The sequence below is a fragment of the Phacochoerus africanus genome, chromosome 15 (assembly GCF_016906955.1).
Source record: "Phacochoerus africanus isolate WHEZ1 chromosome 15, ROS_Pafr_v1, whole genome shotgun sequence".
Taxonomy (NCBI): Eukaryota; Metazoa; Chordata; class Mammalia; order Artiodactyla; family Suidae; genus Phacochoerus; species Phacochoerus africanus.
In genome coordinates this window covers 30,523,579-30,542,112 of record NC_062558.1, presented here as the reverse complement: position 1 = coordinate 30,542,112, position 18,534 = coordinate 30,523,579, and the positions used below count along the sequence as shown (strand labels likewise).

At 41.5% G+C, this 18,534-nt stretch overlaps 1 protein-coding gene across 4 annotated transcripts in view; it reads right to left on the bottom strand.

Moving 5' to 3' along the window:
- The window catches only part of CLIP1 (CAP-Gly domain containing linker protein 1), a 146,844-nt gene that overhangs the window by 42,226 nt on the left and 86,084 nt on the right, over positions 1 to 18,534 (bottom strand). For 3 of the 4 annotated variants that reach the window (XM_047762143.1, XM_047762144.1, XM_047762145.1), the window contains 8 exons: positions 16,338 to 17,282; positions 14,540 to 14,656; positions 11,300 to 11,357; positions 10,412 to 10,495; positions 9,095 to 9,251; positions 7,242 to 7,407; positions 6,929 to 7,144; positions 1,023 to 1,139 (listed from right to left, as the gene is read on the bottom strand). In XM_047762143.1, the coding sequence (XP_047618099.1) occupies positions 1,023 to 1,139; positions 6,929 to 7,144; positions 7,242 to 7,407; positions 9,095 to 9,251; positions 10,412 to 10,495; positions 11,300 to 11,357; positions 14,540 to 14,656; positions 16,338 to 17,282 (1,860 nt within the window). Of the gene's footprint in view, positions 1 to 1,022; positions 1,140 to 2,313; positions 4,582 to 6,928; positions 7,145 to 7,241; positions 7,408 to 9,094; positions 9,252 to 10,411; positions 10,496 to 11,299; positions 11,358 to 14,539; positions 14,657 to 16,337; positions 17,283 to 18,534 lie in introns of all 4 variants that reach the window. The other variant, XM_047762146.1, reaches the window with a different exon arrangement.

Sequence of the window (18,534 nt, the reverse complement as noted above, 5' to 3'; positions counted from 1 at the left end):
ACGGTCTCCCTCAGTCTATCTTCAGATGTTAGAGACATTCCCTCAAATCTTCTCATTTACTTTAGCTTCTAATTTTGATCATCTGTAACTTTTACTGCTTTTGTATTTTCAGCTTAAGTCTTTTCCTAGGACTGTACTGTCCCATACATGTAACTGCTTCCTGTGTCAAGTTTTATTTACCCTTTGATTATCTCAAAATGTGCATGTCTTTATGGATTTCAACCTTGACCTTCCATAGGAGAAGGCCTGACCTTTACAGCAGCTATTCAGTGTGGCTCTCCAGATCTTCTCTTGCTTTTAAATTCTTTAACATCTTACCTATCACTTTAAAAAGCATCTAAAGTTCTATGGAACTTCACATGGCTATTTTGGCGAAGCAATCTGCTTAGGATTTACGTAACAGCTTTCCAAAGAAAGAAAGGGTTGGTACGGGTTGGGAGGGTGGGGGTGAGAGGTGGAATCAAAGAAGGGCGCAGAACGGGAAAGGCTACTTTTGGACAAAATCAAAATTATCCTGACACCACAAATTTGTCCGAGACCCAGAAGTGACCAATTCAAATGAGACAAGAGGGAACCCGTACTCAATTAAGCCAAGAGAAGGCCTATGTCAAATTCAGGCCTGAGGGACAGAATTCGGTGGCTCAAGGCTGAGAGATGGTTAAGGGAAAAAAAAAAAAAAAAATATATATATATATATATGTAATTTAAGATTAAAAAAAAAAAGCTGGAGAATGTTATCGGTACCTCCTCTCATTAGTTCTGTCGCTGAACAATGATCACAGAAAGCCACGCCATCAGGGTCTGCCCCTTCTTTTTTAAAGGTTGATCCTACTAAGTAAGTAATGAAGTGATACACTTTATTTAATATAATCATGGTTCTGGTGTACACGCGACTCCGCTAACATAGATCAAACCTGTGGGAGGCCATGCTTCAAAAAATAAACAATCCTGAGTTAGTGATCAAACATTCCATGAAGTCGATAAGCTGTCCTTTGTACAAAAAGCCATTTAAATCTGATTACTTCATTCTGCAGTTTTTCATTTGTTTGCTTGGAATCCTCCAAGGAGGCCAGGGTTTCAGTCTTCTCTTTGGTCATCTGTTCCATGATCTGCATGGCATCTTCTGCTGTTTGAGCAGCCTGAATATGAGAAAGCACCGTGAGAAATTAGGGCACCCTCACCCACCCAAGGGGGAACTAATGCCCAGGCCCTGCTGCTCAGACCAAGCACAGGGTCTGTGTGGGGGAGGGAATGACATGGAGACAGTGAAGTGAGCTGGTCACCAATCCAATGCCAAGACAGACAAAAACATCAGAGGTCTTTACTCTGAAGCAGAACAAAGGGATGGACTCTTTGTGTGCCATTTTTCAACAAGCCAATTGCAATATGCAATGTGCATATTTTCAGACCTCTCTCAGCCTACATCTTCTAAGTTCCAAGTTCCACTGTCAGGGGTGTTCATCTTTCTCAGTGGAATTTGAGTGAAATGTTTGGTGATAATGAAGAGTAACATCCTTAGCTAGCCAAATTTTCCCTTCATCATATTTACCGTTGTAGTTTAAAATACTACTCTTGCTATTTCAAATTCAGGGCTTTTAGCAATCACTTGGAATTTAGGTTGGGAACTTCTCAAATAAAAATAAAAAATTATTTGGGCAATTACAGTGCAAGGCTCAAGTGTTTGGCGAGAAGTGCTGAATGACAAGCTCTACGAGAAGCTGCAGGTGATAGATATAAGCGTTTCGTGAAAGAAAAAAAAAAGATAACATGCATAGGGGAAACAAATCCTTAGCTGTTAAGATATTGAAAAAAATCAAAAGGCGCATTAAAATCTTTGTTCAAAAGCACCTGCTTACAGTTTCACATGGTCTAATAAAGCTTATGGGAACTCTGCCTTTAGCCCTTCCCTGCTACTAGCTATGGAGATTTCCCTGGCCTCTTCCAGCTCCAAATGAATAGACACCATGAAACAGTTAAAAGCTACATAGAAGATACTGTTTTAACATGTGCCCATTTTACTACTGTTCTTAAGCCTTTAAGAACCATGGCTGCCTTTTTCCTGAAAAAGTCTCCCTCGATTAAAAACAAATCTACCCTTTTCATTCAGTTTGCAATTTTTTCTAATAGAGACGACTGCAATGAGACATTCAGTAAAGGGTTGCCCTTTCAGGTGGTGACAAATGGCTTGAGAAATGTCAGCTCAGGATTAGATGGGGTGGGTCTCCTGTGGAAACGAAGATGGGTCCCTGGGCCACTACAGGGTTAGTGCACAGTGTTAGTTCAGGTGCTCAATACTTGAACCTCCCCCTTTACCGTAAAGGAGTGCAGGGTCTCGAGCTCCCTAATTTTAAGAGTGAGCTTGCTCTTGTCTTTCCTCAAAATACGGTTTTCGTTTTGCGACTCTAGGAGGTTGGCTGAGATATGGCTGTTGGTTTTGGCCAACTGGCTGATCTCTTTCTGAAGGATGAAGTAGCTCTCGGCCAGCTTCTCCTTTTCCTTCAGGAGCTCCTCCTTTTTCAGCATCATCTCCCTCTTCTCGGCCAGGAGGTTCTTGTTATCCTGCACAGCCTTGGCGTGCTCGGCTAGGGTCACCTCGTGGCTCAGCCTCAGGTCGTCCAGCATCTTGGTGAGGTAGCTGTGCAGCTCCTGCAACTCCGACTTGGACTTGGACAAGGCGGCAAAGTCGCTCTTCAGAGTCTCTATCTTGGCGGCAAGTCGAGCCGCCTCTGCGCTCAGGAGTTCCTTTTCCTTAAGGATCTCCACCACCTTTTGCTCTGATTTGGTCTTGTCTTGGATGAGGACCACATTTTCGGACTGGAGCTCCTTAGAGCATGCTCTCAGCTCCTCCATCTCCTGCTCCAGGAGTGCCAGCCTCCCGTGGAGCTTGTTGTTCTCGTACAGGGAGGAATCTTTGTCTTGGGTTCTGGCTTCTTTCTCCAGGAGGAGGGACTGCTGCATAGTCTGCATCTTCTCATTTAACTTCTGACACTCCTCCTGCAGGTTCAACCTGTCCCTCAGCAAGATATTCTTTTCCGAAGAGCATGCCTTCAGTTCAGTATGCAAGCTCTCCTTTGCTTGCAGAGTGTTGGTGTGTTCTTTTTCTAGAGTCTTTTTGGCATTTTGAGCCTCTTTCAGCATCAAAGAGAGATCACACTTGGTGGCTGCGAGTTCCTGGTTTTCCTTTTTCCTCTCCTGAAGCTCTTTCTTCAGAGCATCGAGATTGCCGAGCAGTTTCATCTTCTCGTGCACAATGATTCTTCTGTTTGTGGACTCTTGGTCGTACTTCTTTTTAAGGTCTCCTATGGCTTTGATGGAATTCTCTCTTTCTGCAAGCAGATCTCCATTCTGCATCTCCAGGACAGATTTTTCTTTCAAGAGACTATCGTGCTGCTTTTTGAGCTTGGTGATTTTCTGGCAAACCAGCTCCTTCTCAGAAGTTAGGTATGAGATCTTCTCATTCAGGCTCATCTCGATGTGGGCTGCCTCTTCCGAGCACTTGTTGAATTTCTCAGTGATGAGTCTGTTTTCACTGAGAAGTTCTTCTTTTTCGGCCAAGAGCCTTCTCTCAGACGAGGCCAGGGTTTCTTTCTCGTGCAGAAGCTGGATGCACTCGGAGTCGGTGATCTCCCGACTCGTCTTGATCTCCTCCAGCAGCTTGCTGAGGTTCGTGTTTGTGGCCTGGAGTTGCAGAGTCTCCAACTCGGCCTTCCTCAGAGCTCTGCTGGCCTCATCCAGCTGTGCTCGGAGCCCGCTGGCTTCCGCGCTGAGCAGATGTTTGACCTGGAGGGCACCCTCCAGGCTGGTGTTCAGCTTCTCCTGCCCCTGAAGCAGCATGTCCTTTTCCAACTGCAGGTCTTTGCTGTTTTGAAGAAGATGGTCTCTCTCGACCTTTAAAGCTATGCACACGTTTTCGAGACTGGACTGCTTCTCTAAAACCGACTTTTTCTCAGTGGTGAGATCTTCAATCTCCTGCACCAGGGTTTTCTGATCTTTGACTAGCTCCTCGTAAGAGCTCTTAAGCTTCTGAATAATTTCATCTTTATCTTTAGCCAATGCAAGGTTTTCGGTCACAAGCTTCTTGATGTGATCCCCCAGGTGGTCTTTTTCTTCCCGATTCTTCTTGGACTCGGCAATCAACATATCTCTGCTCATCTGGAGCTCCTCCGTGAGTGCCTGCAAGCTTGCTTTGGAAGCTTGCAAAGAGTCATTTTCCACATTTATCTTCAAGAGTTCTTCCTGTGCAATATTGATTTCTTTCAGCAGTTTCTCTCTCTCCACAGCCAAAGCTGCTTTCTCAAGTTGTTCCTGCTGATAAAGCTTTTCAACATCTTGCTTTTCTTCCACAGCTTTCTCCCTTTCTAAATTAAGAGTTTCGTTCACTGACCATAGCTTCTGTTGGTCTTCCTGAAGTAAAGTTATTTTGGCCTCCACCTCTACAAGCTTTGACAAAAGTGAACCTTTTTCTAACTTTAAAGCATTTCCCTCCTGTGCAAGAAGCTGCTTCTCTGATTTCAGACCCCTCAGCTCTTCTGATATTAGTTCAATTTCTTTTTTGGCTGATGTTAATAAGTAAGTTAGCGACTACAGAAACAAAAAGGTGGAAAGAACGGAAAAATGATGAAATCAAGCAGACGAAAGTGAGCCCAAATAACTTAATGTAACCTAAATCAAAAAAGCTTAAAAAATGTTTTACAGTAAATAGAAACTACCTGCCTAACAGCGGAATGCAAAGCAAGTTCAGCTTGGCAAAATGCTGATCTATTGGTTTTTTTGAAATATTTCTGATAGCTACCCAGAGGATACAAACAGTACTTTGACATCAAGGCATGAGATTCTTTCTTGCCTTTCCAATTATCTCTACTGTAGAAAGGATTAATAGAAGTTTTTTTGGGGGTTTTTTGTTTGTTTTTTAGGGTCTGCACCTGCAGCATATGGAAGTTCCCAGGCTAGGGTCAAATCAAAGTTGCAGCTGCTGACCACACCACAGACACAGCCACAGCCACAGCCACAGCCACACTGGATCCAAGCTGAGTCTGTGACCTCTAACACAGCTCACAGCAACACCAGATCCTTAACTCACTGAGTGAGGCCTGGGATCAAACCCACATCCTCATGGATACTAGTCGGGTTCGTTTCCACTGAGCCACAATGGGAACTCCCATAAAAGAATTTTACAATCCAAAGCACTACAAAAAGAGAGTGTATTTTAACCAAAAATGGGGAGGAGGATGATGGCTTCTTTTCAAAACTAACTGCAGAGTTTTACTTACTAAAGGACCTGGCCTGATACTGATTTAGCCTCAATATATAACATTAAAATTACAGACAAATCTGCTAGGTTTGGGAATCAAAATGAATGGGCTTTAAAAAATGTATTGCTTTATAAAATAATCTGACCACCTGTCCAGAACTTTCTGCAATGATGTAAATGGATGTGATTTGCACTGTCTAGTGTGATAGCCACTAGCCACACATATGGCTGGTGTGCACTTGGAGGGTGGTGAGTGCCACTGAGAAGATGAATTTAGAACAAAAATGGCCATGAGTGGCTAATGGCTGCTATACTAGACAGCACAGCTATAACTCACTGGCTCTTAGACTAGGGAACGTGGAAGTGTGGTGGGCTCCATGAACCTCCTCAACTTTCATGCAAAGCCTGCTGAGTGCACATATCAACTTTCCTGGGAAAACAGCTTAAGGTTTCATCAGATTCTCAAAAGAATCTGTGAGCCCCTGTCGCTGACAAATGTTGAAATCCCCAGAAATCAGATATCCAGACAACTTTGGAGGGGGAACGATCCTGGCATTTTAACCAAATGATCCTTATTTTAAAAAAACCAATAAACAAAATTAATAAGACTTTACACAAACTACCAGAATGCTATGGTTTGGTCAGGCTGCAACATTTTAAGGGAAACAGTAAAAAACTGGAGTCTCTCCAGGTAAAGGGATCCACAAAGATTAAAAACTCTGGAAATTATATTCAGTGTTAAATGGTTCATAAAACTGGAGCTACCTCACAGGGAAAAGATAAAGTCTTTACGGTCAGTAAGTAGAAGACAGAAAATTTAGGCATCTTACATGTGACATATATTATGTCATGCTCCACTTAATTAATAAGGTTTAAATGTTTCAAGTCCTACATACGCTCTCTTACATTTTATTTCTACTAAACTGTATTGTGTTTGTTGATATATTTTTAATATATCAACCAATATATCATTTGCTTTTCTTTGGGCAATTTAAATAGTAGAAAGAGGGCTGAATTTCATTACTTTACCAGAGTCAAAAAACATACTGGGACACTGATAAGATCCTGACAACATAAAATGAAATTCAATGTATCATGTTCTGCTCTACTTAACATGGGGTGTTTTCCCATGGCCCTTAAATCCAGCTTCCTTGTTAATAAGCTCATAGCATCTTCCTAGGGACATATAAAAACCCTTCTAATTTTTCCTATAAAAACTCTGTTCCTCCAAACAGGCTCCACTCCCTGCCCACTTGCTTCTTACAATATGTCCCTCCTACCCCTGGTGCAAGGTGGCAGCAAGATGGCCAAGATTAGAGGAACAAGGTTTCTCACAACAAATGGTCTGCTACAAACAGGCAGACAGAGCTCAAGCAGCAGAAGACTCCACATGACAGCCGGGGAACAAGCGCCATGGGAGGGGTGGCTACACAGTACATTCAGGGGAAAGACCTATAGTTATCGCCATCCCTGAGGAGGAACAGCGGCTTGTACAAACACTTGAAGTCACAGGAAAGGTAATTCACTGTCCCGCCACACATTCGGCAGGTCAATGTTTGTAAAGGCTGGCAGCAAAAGCTGTCCCACGTGCTGCTGCTTTCTAAGCAGCCCTACAGCCCTGACAGGGAACATGAGCAAGCTGTAATACGACAGCGCAGTTCCCCCCCCCCCACCTACTCTGGCTTTGCCGGCCTGTTTCTCCAGCTCCTCCATCTCCTGCAGCAAGTCACTATTCTCCTCCTGCGCGGCCTTCAGCCGCTCCTCCGTGTCCAACAGCGTCTTCTGGAGGTTCTGCAGGACTTCTTCGTGCTTGGCCTTGGCCTCAGAACTGGCTTCCTCATACCTGGCTTTCAGATCCTGACATTCGTTGTGGCTCATTTCCATCTTCTTTTCCTGCACAAACCCCGAGTGAGGAGTAAGTCATTCAACCACAGCCGTCCTGCCCTTTGCCTCCCCTTCCAGCAAGTGGTCCCACGGAGCCTCTCCTTACCAGATCTGACAATTTTTTCAGCAATTCTTTCTTTTCTTCCTCATGCTTTTTAGCTGCTTCCTGTTGGCTTTGTTCAGCTTTGAGAGTTACTTCTCCAATACTTTTCTGCAGAAAACTTGCATTTTCATTGGCCTTGGTAAGTTTTAGCTGTAATTCTTCTACATTTCTAGAACAAGTTTCAATACAAGGCATCAGACTTTTCAAAAGAGTGCTTTCAATTCTAGCGTTATACTTTAAAGAGAGTGTTAAAAATAATTGTATTAATGATTATAAATGTTATTAGCAATTAATAAGACCTGAGCAATTAATAAGACCTGCAGTAAGAAAAAAAAAATGACCTGACTTGTCCTGAAGAATAATGGTTTTTTGCGTTTTGTTTCTTTGACCCTGCCCCACAGCACATGGAAGTTCCCTGGCAAGGGCTCAAACCCATGCCACAGCAGCAATGACAATGTGGGATCCTTAACTCAATGCACCACAAGGGAACTCCCTGAAGAATAATTATAACAATTGTAATGGTTATAAATGCCTTGTTTAGAGTAACTACTAATAGTTACTCTAAATAACTATTTAGACATTTATTATTTTATATCACTAAATGAGTGAAAATTAAATATATTAGAGGAAATGAGGATTTAGAAAAGTTTCCAAATTTTAGCAGATTAGATTATCAAAGACTTGTTTTAGTGCTGCTTGAGAACAGAAGATACAAAAGTAACAATAAATAATTTGAAGTTCTAGCTTAAAGATAACCATGTGGTCCAACAAAGATGCACGAGGGCCATCAACCTAGAGAATAAGCTGTCTTCTGGACTGGAGAATGGAGGAGGAAAAGTTGGGTGGTGGTGCCTCTGGATAAAGCACCCAAGGAAGTGGAACTTCTCAAAGGCTCTGTGCCACAACTACCGGCGTGGTTATACCCGCCTCACAGCCTGTCTGAGCAATGTTAGCCAACCAAGGCCCACACACCCACCGCCCACCAATGCTGTACCATGCTGAGTGCACAGCTGGGTGTAAACAGAACTCTGCCCAGTAGTAACACTTTCAGCATCAGCAGTCTATCGGTACTAACATGTCCCCTAAAACTTTGTGCCTTATAAAATAAACATTTCATTTTTATATGGCAGCCATTAAAAGAAAAACAAATCAAAGCAAAAAGAGCCTCAGAATAGAGAGCAGAGATTAAGATAAAAGCAACTTTAACACTGAGAAAGTACAGTGTAGTGATTAAGAACAGCGAGGGCACTGAGACCAGACTGCCTAGATCTGCAATCTCAGGCAATTTACTTAACCTCATTAAGCCTCCATTCCTCTTTCTTTAAAATGGGAGTAATAATACACTGACCTCACAGGATTATCAGGAGAATTAGAAAATATACTCTGTATAAAGCTGTTAGTACAGTGTATGAGACATAGTCAGCCTTTAATAAGTATTACCTATCATTACATTATGACGGGTTCAAAAAAATTGTTTTTGGACGCACCCATGGCATATGGAAGTTCCTGCACCAGAGACTGAACCCACACCACAGCAGTGAACTAAGCCACTGCAGTGACAACACTAGATCCTTAACCTGCTGTGCTACAAACGAACTCCATAAAAATGTGTTTAACTGCCTGTAAAAGATGTTATCGCCATTGGCAAACTACTATCTTTCTTTGTAAGTTACCAAAAAGTCTACAATACTGTATTCCTTCAAAGGTTAGGTAAATAATTCAAGGATACACTGAAATGATACAGAAAAGAAGAGACAGGCAACTTTAAAACCTAACAATCCTGCAGATTTTTGGCTTACCCTCCCATCCAGACACTGCTTCAGAGCTTAACCCAGAGCAGGCACATTCATACATACCTTTCTTTCAGACGTAACTCATCATTCATTTTCGTCAGCTGAGAAGAATGGTCTCCTGACATTTTCATTATTTCTGCAATGTCATTTTCCAATTTTTCCTTTGCCTTTATCAACTGCTCTTCTCTTTCATCTCTCTCTCTGAATTTTGCCTCCATATCTGAATATATATAGAAACAATAGCACAACTGTGTTATAATCAACCAAAATGTAACAACTACATCTGGTATGCCAAGTCTTGCTTTGGCAATATTCGTATATAGCAATCCCTGCCCTCATGAAAATTATATTCTAGCAAAGCAGACAGACAATAAATAAGACAAATAAAGTGTGTAATAGATACTGATAAGTGCTAAGAAGAAAAAAAATACAAGTAGAGAAAGGAGTTAGGGAGGTTAAAGCCTTAGATAGAGCCTCTCGTGAGTTGGTGACATTTAAAATGCTGAGGGAAGTGAGAGAAGAGGAAAGGAGGCACAGGTGAAGCAAGTGCAAAGGCCCTGAGGCAGGAACAAGTTTGACAATCAAGTATCACCAAGGTGGCCCATACGGTTGTAGTGGAAGGAACAAGGGAAAGAATAAGACAGGATGAAAACAGGGATAACAGGATCTGATGATGGTTAGGACCACAGCTTTTACTGTGAGTGAGATGGCAGCCACTGGGCCATTGTAAGCAGAGAAGTGACATGATCTGACTTGATGTTGACAGGATAGCTCTGTGAGAAGTGCTGAGAAGTGACTGAAGGGAGTAAGAACCGAAGCAGGTACCCAGGTAGCCAGCTACTAAAACAGCTCAGACTAAAGATGATGCCTGGTGCAGTTCCCATTGTGGCTCAATGGGTTAAGGACCCAATGTTGTTTCTCTGAGGATGTGAGTTCCATCCCTGGCCTTGCTCAGTGGGTTAAGGATCCAGCGTTGCTGTGAGCTGTAGTGTAGGTTGCAGGTGCGGCTCAGATCCCGAGTTGCTGTGGCTGTGGTATAGGCCGGCAGCTTCAGCTCCTATTTGACCCCTAGCCTGGGAAATTCCACATGCCCCAGGTGCAGTGGTAAAAAGAAAGGAAAAAAAAAAAAAGATGATGCTTGGCTTAGACCAAGGACAGCGGTGAAAATGGTGAGATGTGGTAGATTCTGACTTGTTTGAAAACGAGGCAGAGAATTTGCTGAGGTCGACAGATCACAAACAAGTATTTTATCACAATCTAACACAAGCGAAGAATTTACGCCTGAATAGTAGATATGTTATGACAACATACTAAAATTATCTCAGATCCTAGGAAGCCTACTATATTCAAAGTTTATAGTAACCAAAGACGACGTCTTACCTGTTAAATTTTCTCTCAACTTCTCCAACTCAGAAGACAGCACGTTAAATTGCTCCTCTTTTTGGTGTAATTGATTTACAGTTTCTATTTGGGATAAAGTTACAAGTTTAATACTTTTCTTAGTTAATAAACCACCTATAGCATGATGTGTTACACCCAAATCAAATCATAAGCCTGAGATTGGGGGTCACAGGAATACTAAAGAGTCCCACTACAAATCAAGCCACAGAATAATAAACCTCAAGAAATAAACCAAGCATCTCTCTCGTTTCCCCAAATCTGTGGATTAGGCAGGCACCAGGCAACCCTTTTCCGGGCATCTCTTTCCTCCTTCCACTTCAAACTCAATAAAGCTATCAATGACTTCAGTGTAAGCAAGATAATACTTTTCCAAGTCTACCTACATTTTATTTTATTTACTTATTTGCTTTTTTAGGGCCACATCCACGGCATATGGAGGTTCCCAGGCTAGGGTTTCAACTGGAGCTACAGCTGCCACCGACGCCACAGCAACACCAGATCCGAGCGGTGTCTGTGACCTACACCACAGCTAATGGCAACGGCGGATCCTTAACCCACTGAATGAGGCCAGGGATCGAACCCACAACCTCATGGTTCCTAGCTGGATTCATTCCTCTGTGCCATGACAGGGACTCCCTACCTACATTTTAATATGGAACAAGCTTTAAGTCAAAAGAAGAAAGAACTAATGGAAGTTTGAGGCTTTGGGAAGCTGGTGGAACCCAGCATTATTGTGCATTGCAGGAACTTCCAGGCTAGCGAGATCAGACCACAAGTATCATCTATTTTGCAGATGTCAAAGGCCAGCTCCAGTTCGAGAACATGATGTTCTCCTAAGTGAACTGCTCATACTTCAGTAAGACATACCTTGCATACTTCTCTGAACAGAGACTGCCTCCTCTGAAGCATCAGCAAACTTTTCTTTCTAAAGCAAAAGAAGTGGATATTCAGAATAGGCAGAGTTCAAATTATAAGAAAAAAAATTTTTTTGATAACTACAACATTACCTATTTTTTGTTGCTGGTTTTGTTTCATTAAAGATAACTTGTGCTTAAAATATGTAGGCACCAATTACTACCATATGTATATTGTGCTTGTCTGCACATGAGTGAGGGTGGTTTGCATGTGTGTGCATGCCTGGTAGGCATGTATACATGTGAATGTGCATGCTCATGTAAGTAGATATGTGTGTGTGGATACATGCGGGCCGTGGGTACGGTTTTCCTTCATCTTGTTACCATTAAGTAGCAGAGTTTCTCTTCAGAAATCTGAGACAGTGAATAGAGCTTTGAAATGTTTTATGCCCAAGAATAATCAGAACCTAGTATCTTGAAACTAGACCTGTGTCAACTACTTTAAACCAAAAAGTCTCCTGCTTACCTACTGTCTTTTCTAAACATGAGAGGAGGCCAGGATAAAACCACGCTCCTGATTTTCCTGAGATGGAATTTGATCTAGATACATGAATAGAATTTTTAAATGAGTATTTCTAACTAATCAGGACTTTTTTTTTTTTTTTGCGCTTTTTAGGGGTGCATGTGCAATATGGAATATGGAAGTTCTCAGGCTAGGGGTCAAATCGGAGCTACAGCTGTTGGCCTACACCACAGCCACAGCAGTGCGAGATCCAAGCTGTGTCTGTGACCTACATCACAGCTCATGGGAACACCAGATCCTTAACCACTGAGTGGGGCCAGGGATCAAACCTGCATCCTCATGGACACTAGTCAGGTTTGTGTACCACTGAGCCATGACAGGAACTCCAGGATTTTATTTTTTAAATGAGCACAGAAGCCACAAGTCCATTAAAGCTCACAGGCTATCCACCTGTGTTAGGCTTCAGGCAGCATGTTTTCCATTCACAGAGCATAGAAGAATACTCTAGCTTACAAAAAAAGTTAGGCATCCTAAAAGCTCAGTGAGGAGGGTAAGAGAAATGTGAAACTCAAAACACATTTTTTAAAGGATACCATTTTTTTTTTCTCCTTGAAGTTTATTAAGCTTCTTGGATATGAAGATTCACATTTTTAATCAAATTTGGGAAGTTTATGTCATTAATAAAAATCAATATATTTCTCAAATATTATTTTTGATTTTATTTCCCATTCCTTTCCATCTGGGAATCCCACTATACAATATGTTGGTACATTTGATTTTGCCCCACAACTCTTAGCTCTGTTCATTTTTATTCATTCTTTCCCTTTGTGTTCCTTAAAATGGATAATCTCAATTGAGCTATCATCAGGTTTGTTGATTCTTTCTTCTGTCTGATGCAATCTATTTTTGAGCCCTTGTAATGAATCTTTCAGTTATTATACCTTTCAACTCCAGAAATCTGATTTAGCTCTTTTCAAAAATAAGTTCTACTTCATTGTTTATAGTACCAATTTAGTGAAACTTCATTCTCATATTCTTTTTTTTTTTTTTTTCAGACATGGTTTACTTTAGTATTTGGAGCACATTTAAAATCACTGACTTAGGAGTTCCTGTCATGGCTCAGTGGAAATGAATCCCACTAGTATCCATGAGGATGCGGGTTTGATCCCTGGTGTTGCTCAGTGGGTTAAGGATCTGGTGTTGCCCTGAGTTGTGGCGTATACATGGCTCAGACTCTGTGTTGCTGTTTCTGTGGTACAGACCGTCAGCTGTAGCTCTGATTCCACCCCTATGCTGAGAGCTTCCATGTGCCATGGGTGTGGCCCTAATAAAGGATACCATACTAAAAAACGGTATTTTCCAGGCCAACTTGTGCTCAAAATGTCCCTGAAATACTATGTGTCAAAACTGTCCAATAGAACTCTCTTCCATGACACTGTGCTGGTCAATATGGCAGCCGCTAGCACTTAAAATGCGGCTAGCGCAACTGAGGAACTGAATCAAGCCGCGTCTGCAACCTACACCACAGCTCATGGCAATACTGGATTCTTAACCTGCCGAGTGAGGCCAGGGATCGAACTGAAACCTCATGGTTCCTAGTCGGATTAGTTTCTGCTGTGCCACAATGGGAACTCCCTGAATCTTATATTTTATATAAATTTATATAGCCATATGTGGGCAGTAACTACCACAATGAACAATGGCAGTACATCATGCAGCTATATGGTTATATATAGTTATTTATACTTTTAAAAAGTATAAATCTACAACATGGGCATTTAAATAAGAAAAAAAAATCACCTTTATTCACCACTGGTATTAGCAGAGAAGTGTACCAAGTGGAGAACAGGAAGGTATAACGGGGCTCTGAGAAAAATGACCTTCGCAGCTAGTGTTTCTCTCATTGTTTTTTTCTCCATAAGCCTACAAGTCTCCCCTCCCATGATGTGTAGGTATCACTAGCACCTGCTCATGGTTTTCAGCGTTGACTAAGCCTGTGCTTTTGATGTAGGAAGCAAACCAAACAGAACAGTTGAGAAAAAGTAAAAGAAAAATAAATGTCCTACAAACTGGGATTAAGCAAAGAGGGTATATACAAAAGGAAAAGTAATTTCCTGAGGTGGAACAAACTGAGCTGTAAGAGAGAATTCTGTGAATTAGTTAGACAGCACCCTGCCATGCTAACAGAGTGCTGAGGGTCCAGGAGACCTTGCTGGCTGGCTTGCTGTCACAGGGCAAGACCTCAGTATAAATGGAGCCTCATGTGCTGGGTGTATAAACTAGAAGGTCCCTATGTTTATTGAAACTAAGTCATCAATGACATGCCAAAGCACTGCAATCCCAGAAGCCAAGGAGAGACTGAAAAGAAAAGTAAAGGAGTTCCCTGGTGGTCTAGTGTTTAGAATTCAGTGCTTTCACCACAGCAGCCTGGGTTCAATCCCTGGTCTGGGAACTGAGATCCCACATCAAGCTGCTATATACCGTGGCCAAATATTAAATTAATTTTTTTAAAAAAGAAAACTAATACTTACCTTTACTGCTATTTGGGTTTGATCCAATTCCCCTCAAGTTATTTATCAGCCAATAACCACTACATAAAATGTAAATCAATCCTTTGCAAGAGAAAGGAAATAGGCGCAATACCTCTTTCCTTAAAGAGATTTTTGCTTTTCAACAGGAACAATTCAAATGGACAGAAACCTGAGATTCAGATTCCCAGCAGGTACTTACCAAAATCTGAAGTTCTTTTTCCAAAGCCTCTTTCACTTGACTGACTTCACTCAAGTTTTCCTGAAGGTTATTAAGCATTAGCTCTTTTCCCTGCAGCTCTTTGGTGATGCTACTAGCCTACCATATAGAATTACATGGTGCAGAGCCAATGAACAAAAGGAAATAAAAAGAATGAAAAAGAAAACATAAAACAAATGTAAAAAATGTATGAGAAACAAACATAATCAAAAAAACTGAAAGAAACAAAGGCATGGGTAAAAGGCCATTTGATTTTTTTTTTAAACTCTAAGAAGCCAATGACTTTTTACACAATCAGTTCTAGATAAGATTGTCCAATGGTTATTTATAAATAGTCAAAATAGAATATTTTTCTACACCTAAATTTGGATATCAGCACGATCTAAAGCAGGGAGTACAGATGCTTACTTTCTAAATGAGAGATAAGCAATTTCATCTTCTAGACTTTGAAACCTTATGACAGGGATGGTGGATTCATGTGGACTGTGTTTAATTTTCTGTATTTTCGTACATGCTTAAAGCATTTCAACATTTAAAATAATGTTTTTAAAATGCACTAGACAACAGACATCAGAAATTCTTCCATTAAATCTTCCATTCATCATTAACTGTATAGTCTCTATTAATGAAATTTTGTGCTTTGATTGGGAGTTTGGAACCAAGTGAGGAGGTTGGAGAAAATTTTCCTGTAAGTAGTTTGTCATTTTCCACTAACGTTACTTAGTGCTTTTTGCTGTTTGTCCTAACCTCTCCCAGGTAACTGTCACAACCCTTCCTTCTCTGCCAATAGGGCAGCTTCTGCAAAAAACTCAGAATGTTCAGCATCAACACCAGTACCTCCACTAGCAGCAGGAGGACTGGGGAAGGGTATTCACACCCTGAATAACCCTTAAAAATGAAGAAGACATTTAACAAGGCTAGTTAGTAAGAAACGTAGCTGGCCAATCATTTCCTATGCCTTGATCAAAAAGCATATTTGTCCAGTCTTTCCTCACCATGGCACAGAAAAAACTCCAAAGAGATATAAATAGTGATGCAAAAGGCTCTTAACCTTCATCTTGCTGTGACTGTTACTTATCACAGCATGTTAATTTACAATAGTCAACTAAGCTCCGAGCTCACTTGCCATTTTACATGCAACCTTATGGACAAAGCAATTGTGTAGGTGGGAAAGGAGATGAGCTTGTAAGTTTATATTTTATTCATTCAGTTCATTGACCTCAACACCACCATTGGGGTTGTTTTCTATTTTAAAAAATTTATAGGAGTTCCTGTCGTGGTTCAGTGGAAACAAATCTGACTAGTACCTATGAGAACGCAGGTTTGAACTCTGGTCTCGCTCAATGGGTTAAGGATCTGGTGTTGCGGTGAGCTGTGGTGTAGGCCAGCAGCTATAGCTCTGATTAGACCCCTAGCATGGGAACCTCCATGTGCTGCAGGTGTGTCCCTAAAAAGACAAAAAAAAAAAAAGTTTTTTTTAAAGAGTTTATAGACTGGGACCAAGCTTAAACAGGAGATCACAGTAAACCCAGAGTTTGAGGAATAAAATATTCAGATACTAGAAAACCAGAATCAATGTACATAGCTGAGACATTATTTTCTCTAAGCTCCTCAGGTGAAACCATACTCAAGATACTATACTCAACTGGGATATTTGTTAGCACCAGTTTTAACTAAATTGGGAATTTGGAGGAAGAATTACCTCAACTGAAGAGTGAGATACAATGCGAAATAAGAAAAAGAAATGGAAAAGAAAAAGATGGAGGATGTCGATACAAACCTTGCCACTTTCAGCATTCTTTTCAATCTCTAAATTTTTGATCTGTTTCTCAGCTGCCTCGAGCTGCTGTCTAAGGTTCTCGATTTCTGATTTACCTTCGGAACTGGCTTTCCGAAGCGCATCAAGATCCGAGAGCTTTTCTTCGGCAGCCTTGAGCTGTGATGTAAAATTATCAATAACCTTGGTTTGTTCCTTGCATTTGGCTTGCAGTACCTCTAGCTCCTTTACCTTTATCTCGGCCTCCTGCAATTTGTTTAAGGTGTCCTCCATTTCTACGAGGTGCTGGTCTTCCACTCTGTCTAGCTTCGACTTGATGGCTTCCAGACTGTTCTCCTTCTCTTTAATGACCTTCATCAGTTTAGCCCTTAGGGCTTCCAGCTCTTTGGTGTGAGCAGACCTTTCGGAGTCTTGTTTGTTCTGCAAGCTTTCTATTTCATGCTGGTAATCTAGCCTCATCTTCTCTATTTGTGTCTTTAACTCGGCAAGTTCAGCTGTCTCCGTGCCAACCCCCTTGCTGAAGGACACCTTCAACTCCTCCATCGCCTGTTGGTGGGATGCGATGGCCGTCTCCAGCTTCGACTTCCACAGGGCTATCACGTCTGAGTTCTCCTTGTTGGCGTGATCGAGCTTGCTTTTCAGGGACTCGTTCTCTTTGGAAAGCTTCTCTGTGGCCGCCTGAAGAGCCTTGATCTCCTTCTGGTGTGTTTCTTCCCGAGCTCCAAAATGCTCCTTCAGAGAAGCCATTTCTTTCTGGTGGTCTGTGTGGGTGGCTTCTAACTTTTCTTGCAAAGAGCTTATCTCTTGCAAAAGGGAGAGTGACATGTCGACATCCCCGGCAGGCTTACTGGACTCCAGCCTCCTTCGCAGCTCAGTTACTTCCTGCACTCTGAGCGCCAGGTCTTTCTCTAGTTCCATTATGCGGGACTTTTCCGACACCGTGGCCACCTGGGATCAGCAGTCAAAGAAAAAGAGATCATTTAAATAACAAATCACAGATGGTTTTCTTTAAACTTTAAGATCTTTAGTAACTACTCCATCTCAAGCAGCAGTCAAGCCGCCCTGTGAACCTCACAGGGATAATGGGAGTTCCAATTCAAAATTACAGTCTTTGGCAAACTTTCACTGTTTTGAGATGCTGGAGGAAAACACAATGGATACTGAGTTTCGCTCACTCCAAAAATACTTCTTTTTCCCCTAAAGAACCTTAAATCAGGGGAAGGACTCATTAACTGGCATTAAGTTAATAGAAACAGTACCTTTCAAGGTTCTCATGTCTCTGCCTTCCAGAAAAAAGAATCCTTATTTTGCCAGTTTTTTCTTTCCTACTTCACCCAAGGTGTATAAACACTTATCTACATGATGGAGGTGACTTTACAGAAGTGTGCTGTCCAGCAGAGTATCCATTAGCCACATACGGCTACTCGGCACTTGAAATGTAGCCCTAAAGTGTCCAATACACATCAAATAATGAAGACGTGGGAAAAAAAGAATATATCTTGTTAATAATTTCTTATATGGATTACACGATGAAATGACAATACTTTGGACATACTGGTTTAAATATATTATTAAATTAGTTTCACTTGCTTCTTTTTAACTATTAAAAATATGTTAATGTAGGTACCAGAAAATTTTCAATTACATACATGTGGCTCATATCATACTTCCACTGGATAGCACTGATAAAATGGCGTGAAACTATCAAATGTTTTAGTGAACATCGCAATGACAGTAGAATAAAAGCCTCAAGTGGATAATGAAGAACTGATTGATTTACTAGCCTTTTTTAAGAAGGACAAAGAAAGAATGATTACTTACCAGCAGTGATACGTAAGAATCTTATACAGAGTTCCTCCCCCTTTTAGATTTTATAACTCAGCATCTTGATGAACATGTCTCGCCCCCCTAACTGAGCAGTTCTCCGGCTTTAGTGCACGTGAGGCACCACAGCAGGTGGGTGAGAGGAGGTCTATGGTGCAGATCCCTGTGCCCATCCCCTGCTGATTCTAGCTGAGCTCTGGGGTAGTGGCCAGGAATCTGCTATTTAAACAAACACCCCAGGATGAGGAAAAACGCTTCTCTAGCCTGTAGCCTCTTATTCTTGGTCAAATCAGAGCTGCAGCTGCCGGCCTATGACACAGCCAGAGCAAAGCCAGATCTGAGTTGCATCTATGACCTACACCTCAGTTAATCTTTA